The 11,971-nt window shown below is 39.9% G+C and overlaps 1 protein-coding gene across 1 annotated transcript in view; it reads left to right on the forward strand.

The window, feature by feature from the left end:
- RFX8 (regulatory factor X8) overlaps nucleotides 1–5,613 on the forward strand; it is a gene marked incomplete at its 3' end in the record, with an annotated part of 103,457 nt that extends 97,844 nt beyond the window's left edge. The window contains 2 exon segments of the mRNA XM_080684936.1: nucleotides 409–722; nucleotides 5,437–5,613. Of these exon segments, the coding sequence (XP_080541062.1) occupies nucleotides 409–722; nucleotides 5,437–5,613 (491 nt within the window).
- Nucleotides 5,614–11,971: the final 6,358 nt, after the last annotated feature.

The following is an 11,971-nucleotide window of genomic DNA, read 5'->3' on the forward strand; positions in this document are numbered from 1 at the left end:
GATCCCCACAGATGGCAGCAGGGCCCCTCTGCACGCTGCCCGCACCTTCCCTTCCACCCTCTCCCTTGCTTCCCTGTGTGCCAACTACAGGAGGCTGAGGGGTGCATCCTCCTGTTCTGAGAGTGGCACCCCTTTCTCTGTAGGAATTGCTTTCCCCCTTTCATAGCAGATGGGGCTTAACTTCCTTTTCATGGCTTAGGCTAGTGAACTCTCTGTGCTTCCTGTCAGAGGTCACTGGGGTTCTCTGGACCTGGAAGGCCATGTGGGTGGTGGGCCTGCCCAGGACCCGGATTAGTGGTAGGGGAGGCTCCAGGGCACAGGAGTGAAAAGCCCCAGAAAAGTTGTTAGTTTCACAGCGAATGTCATTTGTCTATTGAGTTATTCACTTTGGTTGTTATTTATATGTAGGGTCCTGGCACCTGTTTCATTTGCTGCTTTTGGAATATGTGACTCATATCCTGCAGTCATGCTTAGAAGAGGAAGTGGAGGATGATGGGGGAAATATCAAGGAGATGCCACCAGATGACCAGTCTCCTATCCAGCCAGACCAGGCACCTTGCCAGCCTCCAGATTCTTCACTATCTCAGAAGGATGAAAGCCCCCGTGTGGCTCCCTCCTGGGTGATGCTGGAACACGTGAGCCAGAGCCAGTGTCCTGTGGGAGTTAGCAGCGTGGTTCTCAGGGTTCTGGGCTTCCTGGTGGACACTGCCACAGGCAATAAGGTACTGAGGCTGGGCACCAACTCCTGGTCAGTTTTTTCAAGGGCAATAAGAACCACCAGGTAGTTAGGAAACCCATAAAGACCCCATTGTCCAACAAACAATGACATAGACTCTAGAGCAGGGGTGGGCAAACTTTTTGACTCGAGGGCCACAATGGGTTCTTAAACTGGACCGGAGGGCCGGAACAAAAGCATGGATGGAGTGTTTGTGTGAACTAATATAAATTCAAAGTAAAGGAGCAGAGGGGAGAGCAAGAGAACCGGATAGAACAGCCGGATCTGGCCCGCGGGCCGTAGTTTGCCCAAGGCTGCTCTAGAGTGATCTTTGCTTTGGGTGACTTTGCAGGAGTGATTATAATAGCTTATCTGTTGGTCACTATTTGGCTCAGTTTGGGGTGCATTAATATGAGCCTGGCACGATTATGGTGCAGAATATGTGGATGGCCTGGGTCTTGCCTTCCAGGAGTTTCCCTGACATGGTCAGGCTAACTGAAAAATAGATCAACACTGGCCGCTGCACTGAGTGGTATGCACTGAAAATGCCTCTGGCATCAAGGAAGGAAAAATTGGTTGGTCTAAACAGAAAGGATTTGAAAAGATGGAATTGAAAGACATAAAATTAAGGATTGCTATTTATCCAACACTTACTGTACACCCTTTATATACATTATCTTGAAGCCATACAATACTACAGAGTGTCTATTCTGATCACTTCCATGTCATGGATAAGAAAACTGAGGCTCAGAAAAACGAGGTGACTTGCACAAAGTCATATAGTAAGCAAATTGAGACACAGAGATTGGAGCCCTGGCCTGCCTGATCTCAAGTCCATTCTTCTCCCACAACACTAGGAGCATGATTCATGCCCTGAGAAGTGTAGAACACAGGTTACCGAGGTCAGAGATCTGGCCTGGAATACCAAAATGAGGAGCCATACTGATGCAGGAAGCAACTGAAGCACTTCCGTGGATTGAGGGGAGTGACTAGTTTACAAAATCTTGACAACAATTGTCTTGGTACTAATTTCTAAAACTTCTATACCTATGTTTGGAAATTTAGCCAGTTTACATAGTATCTCTTCTGCACCCATGAGTTCCTCTTTTGAGTAGATGAGAGGGCTTAGTAGGAGACCATTAAAGACAGGGCATTGCCCTTGACCTGGGTTAACTGTGGTCCTGGCTAAGGGATGAGTCACAGCCTGAAAGTGTTCATGCCCTACAGTCCTCAAAATAACCGGAACCTTCCAGAGCCCTCTCCTTCCAGCACAAAGCCTCTTCCCAAGTTCTCCAGAGTGCAAATAACCTGTACAAGCTGCTATGGAGCACTGCTCAAAAAAGACTCTGTGCTGGACAAAAACACTATGACCGGAGAGAAGGAAATGCATCTCTTGGTTTTATTAATTCTCTGTCTGTATTTGGTCTTATTTTCCAATGGCTAATTCATGTATCCAGCTGTCTGCAATGACCTTGGTACAGTAGATTCAGAAATGTGTCTGTAAATAAGAAACTCACCTCTTTTGTGAGTGTGTGTGTAAAGCAGACATACTAATGAGGCTTGAAATAGTGAAATACTGATCATGGACCCAGTGGCAAAGGGATGGGGATGGGAGGAACTGGGCCTCCTTAGAAGAGGAACAGCTGGAGCAGGCAGGTAAGGCATCACTTACCAGTTGGTGTTTCAGGGCTCTTGGCAGAGAAAAGGCCCAGTCAAATCTTAAGAAGGGACTAGTTGGCTGTGCTGTGCCCAGGAGAATGTCTCTCCCTGCTCCCTGACCCTATGGAGAATGTATCCCATCCTGGCAAAGGGCCCTGCAAGGCTGGCCAGTGGGAAGCTCAACTAAATACACTGAAACATTCTGTACAGGCCTAACAAGACAAGCATTGTGCTGGGCATTCAGCTCCAACAGTGTTGATCTCTCTCATCACTGGCTGGAGCAAGAGCTCAGATGGTAGACAATTTAGTCACCAAGGTAACTGGGAATAAACTTTCACCTCTGGGGCATAGTTAGAAGTGGCTGGAGAACAGACACTGAAGGGCTCCCTGTATTGGGCATTTCAATGCAACCCAACAAGATGGTGTGATCATTGCTCCCATTTCTCAGTTAGCAAAACTGAAGCTCCTAAAGGGATGAGTAATGCCCTCAAGGTTACTTTGCCAATAATAGGCAGAGCAGGGATTCAAACCCTCATAAATCTTCTGAGACTATCCTTTTCTAGCACCTCTCTCTCTTAAAGGGTATGACCATTGTGTTTTCATTCCAAAATCAGTGAGTTGGGAGTAAATGAAAAATATCTTCAAGTCTGATGATTTGGGGAAATAAGTAGGCATTTCTGGTACATAACTTCCTGTGTTTAAACTCTACATCCTCCACTGATAACCTTGGAAAAGTCGCCTCATCTATCTGGGCCTCAGTCTCCTCATCTACAAAACAGTACTAATAATTTCTAAGTCCATGGGCCAGTATGAGGTTTAAATAAGTTAATCATCATTCTTAGAACATGAAAATCCTAGATCATATAGTAAGTAATCATTGTTATTATTTCTCCAACAAAACCTCCTAACACTCTCTATCCAACATTATCTACCCAACCCACTAGCAATTTTGAAATTCATTGTATTGGGGTTTGACCTACAGTCATGTGCCACATAACATTTTGGTCAACAATGTACCATATGTACAACAGTGGTCCTATAAGATTAGAATGGAGTGGAAAAACTACTATCACCTAGTAACATCATAGCACAACATATGCATTACTCACGTGTATATGGTGATGCTGATGTAAACAAATCTACTGCACCTCCAGTTGTAGAAAAGCATAGCATATGCATTATGTATAGTACATAATACTTGATAATGATAATAAACAATTGCTATTGGTTTATGTATTTATCATACTATATCTTTTATCATTACTTTGGAGTGTACTCTTTCTACTTATAAAAGAACATTTGCTATAAAATGGCATGCTGTGTCACGCTGGCAACAGTCTCAGACAGAGTCTCCATTGCATGATTTTCTCTTGTATTTGATTTAATCTCATGTTGTTTTGTATATTAACATGTTGTACAGCTCTGTAGCCTAGGAGTAATAGGCTAACCCATACAACCTAGTTGTGTAGTAGGCTATACCATCTAGGTGCACTTTATGAGGTTCACAATGATGAAATTGCCCAATGACAAATTTCTCAGAATGTATTCCTATAGTTAAGAGGTGCATGACTGTATATTTAATTGGCGGAAACAATAGAGAAGGTATTAAAGCATTAAAAGCAGATGAATGTCCCATAATCCAAGGTAATATGCATTAGAAATTAATTAAACCTGCTTCTCTTGGTGAATGCTCACTGAATTAGCGATAGTGACTTAACTTAATGCCAAAAAATTATGCTCATTTAATTTTCATTGCATTCATTATTCAGCATTGCACTCATCACCAACAAAGTGCCCCATTTGCACTCATCTGCCATGACTAACGCCCATTCAGTTGCACATCTGTGTCAGCTGCATTCATTGAACAATTAGCATTGCCCTGCACCTGCGGTGAGAATCCAGGTCAGCACTCAGATTGCATCGCCATCTGTCACTCTTCTACCTTCTAGCAATGTTCAAAATAATAAGACACCAAGGTGTTTTAAGAATACTGTAAAAAATTACACTGATATTAGGTGGTATTCAGAATATTCTTTTGAAAATTCTTACAGTTTTTACTTTAGGTCGTGTGACTAAGGATTAAAGCATAGCAAAAGTATTAAAAATAATAAATGACGCTTCAGCTGTAGGGTAAAGGTGAAGACAATGATTTTTTAGAAAAGGAAAACATCTTTGCATTGGGTGATGATGGTTATTATCAAATTTACAGAGGAAGGGTGAGAAATATACTTTCATGAACCTTGCATTTGAAGTTAATCTTGTACACATCTTTGTCAAAATATAGTAGCTTGTTGGGGGCTTATTAATGGAATCAGACCAAGAAAATATATCACTGCTGGTTTCTAAAGTAATCATGTGCAGGATTTGCCTGTCTTCCCTCTGAGCTAAGGGAAGGATGGCATTTTATCCTTGTCCTTCTGATGGGAAGACCCACTCAGGCAAGTTAGATGGCTTATGTGAGAGCTGGCACTTCAGTTCATATCAGAGTTTATGAACCTCTCAAATCTATTACTGCACCATTGAGTGCCAGTTCACTCAATGGTTGTTTTCACAGATCTTTTCCTCCTTATCTACTGGTATATTTGAAGGATGATGGAGGGAGGGTCTATGTGAGAACTTGACCCAATTATGTTAGCCCAGAACTGACAAGAATGCAGGATTGGTACCCATCTGGAAGGCAGGCAAAGTGATGTGTGCTACAGCCACAGAGAAGCCCATGGTTATTTCACAGCTTCCTCTTGAGTCTTGTTCTCCCACGTCTTTAATGGGAGAGTCTTGTTTTTTAACCAGTGTCTCACAAACAATGGCAGGCAGCCCCCATTCCTTTTCCTAAAGAGAACTCACCTGCTCCCATACCCCTGGCCTCTCTGGCAGCATCTGGGGTGAAGATTCCTTCCATGAAGTCCTCACCAGACCCTGAGCATTCCCTGGGAAATTAGGATCTCCTGTAGCAGAAATAAATCCACAAGCTTCCCAACATGGGGCGAGGGTGTGGTAGAAGAATTCAAATGGTGGGCCCTGCATTTTTTTATCTTTTGCTTTTAAACATTTCCCTCTTGCAGCTCGTCCAGGTATTGTTGGAAGACACGGCCACTGAAAGCACCATCAAACTCAGCCTCCCTGTGGGACAAGAGGCCCTCATCACCCTAAACGATGGACAAAAGTTTATGATTCACATATCAGATGTACCCCAAAGCTCTGAAAATATTCATTTCAAGGAAAGTAGTGCTAATAAGTAAGATTATTCATTTGAATAAGACAGAAAAAAAACATAAATTTTCATTCTTAAAAATATATGAAATGCTAAAACCTTTGTATTGATAAGAAAAAAGATTTTATGTACATAATAGAGTGTAGTATTGTCTATTTTATGTTTATGTGTATTTCAAGGAGTTGGTTTTGATGAAACGTATAAACTGATTTGGAGAAAAATATTGGTAGTTGTTTGCTTCTCCTTCAGGCTTTCCAAGCGTTTCTATTTGGAGACTTCGCAGAAGAGAAATCTTGTTGGGAATACAGAAATTGATATATTGTGGGCCATTGGAAGGGCACCAGGTGTTAGACTGGTGGGGTCAGACCAGACCTGGGTTCAGCAACCTCGGTATTTAGGTTCTGTCTAGGAAAGAATTCAGAGCCAAGACTCAAATTATAAGAGAACATTTATTTAGAAAATCATAGAGGTGGAAGAAACAATTCTTAGAAAAAATAGGCTGAGGAAACAAGCCATAGAGGCAAAGGAAGGGCCCTAGAAGCTTGGGAGTGAGGAAGAGAATGGTAACTATGGAGAGAGGGAAGGGGAAGGTGCCAGTGTGCTCCCATATTCCATAACAAATTAAATTTCCCTAAATGCCTGGAAATTCTAAAGAAACATAAGAACTATATGTCACTAGATTCATTAAGAATGATTTGTCTTTATGGTTTAAAAAGTAGTACTTTAGGCCTTTCACCACTACATTTAATATGCTATTTCATTTCTTAAGCTCTCTGGGAGTAGTTATTTGTCAAAGAATAACTCAGAGGTATTCCTTTCTTACTGTTCTGTGTCTTTGCATATCATTGGTTGCTCACATGTAAGTAGACAGGTGGTGGACTGAGGCAAGGAACAAAGACAACAACAAGAATTATCAATCTGGGCACAGTGAAATATTTTTTGGCATATGTTGGGGTAAACTGATTTCCTGAGAGCTAGCAGAGGGCACTCTACCCTTGAAAGGCCAACCAGGTTTATCAAAGAAAATTTAATTGTTTATCTGTGGGGTTAGAAGTTAGGAGAGGATATGAGGCTGCGTAGCAACAGGAAAAGGTGGGCTTCTGGGACCCTCATGGTGTTCCAGCTCTTTATCTGGGGGGTGGGCAGACAGTGTGCTCATCTTGTGAAAATGTGTCACAAAGCTTACAATATGATTTGATTGCCTTTCTGCATATGTTATGTATTTAAGATGTATTTTTTAAAGTAAAAAGCATTGCACACATTATGGGGGTTGTTTTGGAGGCTGCTGGTGGGAGAAGGGCTAGAAAGCACATAGATTCCAAGAGAAAGTGAGCTGGGTTGATAGGCTGCCAGGGCCAACAAGCATTGGTGTGAGACTGGCACTGCCACCTGTGTTTTGTTTTCCCTCCCATCTCATGATTGGAGGCGGGAGGCCTAGCAAACACAGGTCTTAAGCCCTGGCACACTTTCCACACAGGCGAAGAGAGAAGAATTCATCTTTAATAAAGTTTGACATTTTTTATTATTACACTGGGCTGGAGATTCTATTTACTAACAGAGACAGCTTTTATGTTTGAAAGTAGCTGGTAGTCTTCTATTATTTAAAAGTGAACATTAATGTGAATAGGAACTTCCTCCAGCCCCTCCCCCAAACTTGGATTTTTAGCCAAGAGCCATAAATAACACACAGAGCAGGTGCAAGGATTGTGTTCTGTTTGTACCATCTATCAGTTCACGGTTGTGGCATTACAAATTCCTCTTTAATGACTTAAAAGAGTCACAATTTACTTATTATTTCTTATCAGCCCACGGGTTGCTTGGACAGTTTTGGTGATCTGGACTGGACTTGGTTAACCTTGTCTGGGTTTGCTCAACTATCTTCTGCTCCTGACAAGCTTGGGCCTCCACTAGAATGACCTAGTTCTTCCCTCTGTGACCCCCACATCCCTCCAGCAGGCTAGCCCATGCACGTTCCTATGGCAGAGGTGGGACCCATGAGAGTGAAAGTGGAAACACACAAGCACGTTTTCATGCTTCTGCTTGTGACAGTGTGTTCCTGTCCCATTGGCCAAAGCAAAGCAGAGAGGGTGTGGACATAGTAAATGGCGTGGACACAAGGAAGTGTCAAACAACTGCAGTCACTGATTTCAATCCAACTAATCAAGTTCAACTCAATATAATGTTCCAAAATTATTTGTCATGTATTTATTCATTTATTGAATAGTCTTAAAGCACGGAGGATCACCAATGAACAATTGGGCAAATCCATGCCCTTTGGCAATTTATATTCCAAGTAGAAGGCTGACACTGAACCAATTGACAAATAAAAGCCTAATATCTTAGGTGATAATTACTAAGTGTAATAGTAAAAAAAATAACACAATGAGGGAGATAGAAAGTGAAGGTGATGCTGGCTTTAAAGCAAAGTCTTTCTCACACGGCGCAATTTGAAAAGAGATCTGAAAAAAATGAGAAGGTGGGAGAACAAATTAGAGAAGTGAGCAGCACTACCAGGCAGCCCCATGACCACTTGACGTTAATGGCCATGACTTTTAAATGATTAAGGGACTTAAAATCCCTGGTTTTCAGGAATGTAGCAAACTCATTTATTTGAACCAATTCATCAGGTGAAAATAATTATACATTTTGAAAAAATATATATAAAATGTCTTATTAAAAGCATCAAAAAGCAGAAAAGAGAAAAATCTCCAGGTCAAAATCTAATAAAGCCAGCTAAACTAAGCATCAAGGCTACCTTTTTGATCCACACAATTTTGAGCTTCGAGCTTGATGACTTTTCTTAATGTTAGGGCAAAAGTCAAATACTGGACCCATCCGGGTGGGGTGTCTAATGGCAGACTTCATAAATTGGAACACCCAAAGGGCTGAACATTTCAGGTAAGGGTGAGTCGGAAGTAAGGTGTTCCTGCCCTCCTCATCCCCCAGGAATAACGAAGTTGCTGAGCACATCAAAGTAGGAGAACTGTCACTGTCTCAGCAACTTTTCTCCCAGCCCCTGGCACCCACTTCTGTTACTGACAAATGATATTCTATTTTATGGGTATACCACTTTTTATTTATTCATTCATCATTTGATGGACCATTAGGTTGTTTTCACATAATGGGAAAAATGACTATTGTCATTTCCACTTGAGTGGTGTCTATATAAACATTGGTGACAAGGTTTTGTGTGGATGTATGTTTTCAGTTCTCTATGATATATACACCTAGGAGTAAAGTTGACGGTTCATATGGTAACTCTATGTTTACCCTTTTCAAAAATTGCCAAACTGTTTTCCAAAGTGGCTGCACCATTTTATATTTCCATCAGGGAAAAAACTCTTGACGGACTTTAAGGGAGAGATTGACAGCAATACAGTCATAGTAGGAGACTTTAACACCCCAGTGACATCACTGGATAGATCTTCCAGACAAAAGATTAACAAGGAAACAGAAGCCTTAAATACACTACATCAGATGGATCTAACCAATACTTACAGAACATTTCACCCCAAAGCAACAAAATATACATTCCTCTCAACTGCACATGGAACATTCTCAAAGATAGACTACATCTTAGGGCACAAAGCAAGTCTATATAAATTCAAGAAGATTGATATAATACCAAGCATCTTCTCAGATCACAATGGCATGAAGTTAGAAATCAACTACAATAAAAAACTCAAAAATACTCAAATACATGGAGGCTAAATAGCATGTTATTAAACAATGAGTGGGTTACCAATGAGATCAAGCAAGAAATTAAAAAATTCCTGGAAACAAATGAAAATGAACACACAACTACACAAAACCTATGGGATACCATGAAAGCAGTCCTGAGAGGGAAGTTCATAGCACTAAAGGTCTACCTCAAGAAACAAGAAGAAAGGCTAATCAACCATCTAACCCTAACACTAAATGAACTAGCAAAAGCCCAGAGGAAGTAGAAGGAAGGAAATAATAATGATCAGAGTTGAAATAAATGACACAAAGACTAAAAAACAGTACAAAAATCAATAAATCCAAGAGCTGGTTCTTTGAAAAGATAAGTAAGATAGATGAACCCCTAGCCAGACTCATCAAGAAACAAAGAGAGGGGACCCAAATAAATAAAATCAGAAATGAAAGAGGCGATATAGCAATGGACACCACAGAAATACAAAGGATTGTAAGCAAATACTATGAACAACTGTATGCCAACAAACTGGACAAACTGGATGAAATGGAAAAATTCCTAGAAACATACAATCTTCCAAAACTCAATCAGGAAGAATCAAAAAACCTGAGTAGGCCAATAACAACTGATGAAATTTAAAAACTTCCAGCAAACAAAAGTCATGGACCAGATAGATTTATAGGTAAATTTTACCAAACATTCAAAGAGGAACTAATACCTATCCTCCACAAACCATTCCAAAGGAACACTTCCAAGTTCTTTTTATGAACTCAGAATTATCCTAATTCCAAAACCAGATACAGATACTACAAAGAAAGAAAATTACAGGCCAATAACCCTGATGAACACAGATGCTAAAATCCTCAACAAAATATTAGCAAATCAGATCCAGCAATATATTTAAAAGATCATAAACCATGATCAAGTGGGATTTATTCCAGGGATTTATTCCAGGCTGGTACAAGATTTGCAAATCAATAAATGTGATATGTCACATAAGTAATTTGAAAGATAAAACCACACCATCATATCAATATATAGCATTTGACAAAATCCAGCACCCTTTATTTGATAAAAACTCTCAGTAAAGTGGAAATAGAGGGATCATATCTCAACATAATAAAGGCCATATATGACAAAAATACAGCCAATATAATAGTCAATGGACAAAAACTAAAAGTGTTTCTTTTAAGAACAGGAACAATACAATGATGTCCGCTTTCACCACTCTTATTCAACATAGTACTAGAAGTCCTATCCACATCAATCAGATAAGAAGAAGAGATAAAAGGCATCCAAATTGGAAAGAAAGAAGTAAAACAGTCATTATTTGCAGATGACATGATATTGTACATAGAAATCCCTAAAGACTCCACCAGGAAACCACTAGACTTAATAAATGAATTCGGCAAGGTAGCAGGTTACAAAATCAACATCCATAAATCGAGGGCATTTTTATATACCAATAATTGACTCTCAGAAAGAGAAACTAAAAAGCAATCCCATTTACCATTGCAACAAAAAAAGTAAGATACCAAAGAATAAACTTAACCAAGGAAGTAAAAGACCTGTACTTGGAAAACTATAGGACATTAATAAGTAAGTAAGTAAGTAAATAAATAGATAGATAGATAGATAGATAGATAGATAGATAGATAGAGGAAGACACAAATAAATGGAAGTGTATAGCATGTTCATGGATTGGAAGAATTAACCTCATTAAAATGTCTTTTCTACCCAAAGCAATCTACAGATTCAATGCAATCCCTATTAAAATACCAGTGGCATACTTTACAGAGCTAGAACAAATACTTCAAAATTTATATGGAACTATAAAAGACCCTGAATAGCCGCAGCAATCTTGAGAAAAAAGAATTAAGTAGGAGGGATCACAATACCAAATATCAATCTATACTACAAAGCCATTGTAACCAAAACAGCCTGGTACTGGCACAAGAACAGGCACATAGACCAATGGATCAGAACAGAGAACCCAGAAATTAACCCACACCATTACGGTCAATTAATATTTGACATGGGAGGCAAGAACATACAATGGAGTAAAGATGGTCTCTTCAACAAATGGTGCTGGGAAAGCTGGCAGGTGCATGCAAAAGATGAAATGAGACCACCAACTTACACCATACACAAGGATAAACTCAAGGTGGCTAATAAACTTAAATGTAAGGCATGCAATCATAAAAATCTTAGAGGAGAACATTGGCAGTAAAATCTCAGATATTTCACATAGCAATATGTTTACAGATACATCTCCTAAGGCAAAGAAACTAAGGAGAAAATAAACAAATGGAACTACATCAAAATAAAAAGCTTCTGCACAGCAGAAGAAACCACCATCAAAATGAAAAGGGAACCCACTGAATGGGAGAACATACTTGCCAATGATACATCTGATAAGGGGTAATATCCAAAATATATAAAGTACTCATACAACTCAACAAAAGAAAGACAATCCAATTAAAAAATGAGCAGAAGACCTGAATAGACATTTCTCCAAAGAGGACATACAGATGGCCCAGATACACATGAAAAAATGCTCAAATTCACTAGTCATCAGAGAAATGCAAATGAAAACCACAATGAGATATCACCTCACACTTGTTAGAATGGCTATCATTAAAAAAAATCAATAAACAAGTGCTGGCAAGGATGTGGAGATAAGGGAACACTAGTTCACTGCTGGTGGGAA

The sequence above is a fragment of the Plecotus auritus genome (assembly GCF_963455305.1).
Source record: "Plecotus auritus genome assembly, chromosome: 8".
NCBI lineage: Eukaryota > Metazoa > Chordata > Mammalia > Chiroptera > Vespertilionidae > Plecotus > Plecotus auritus.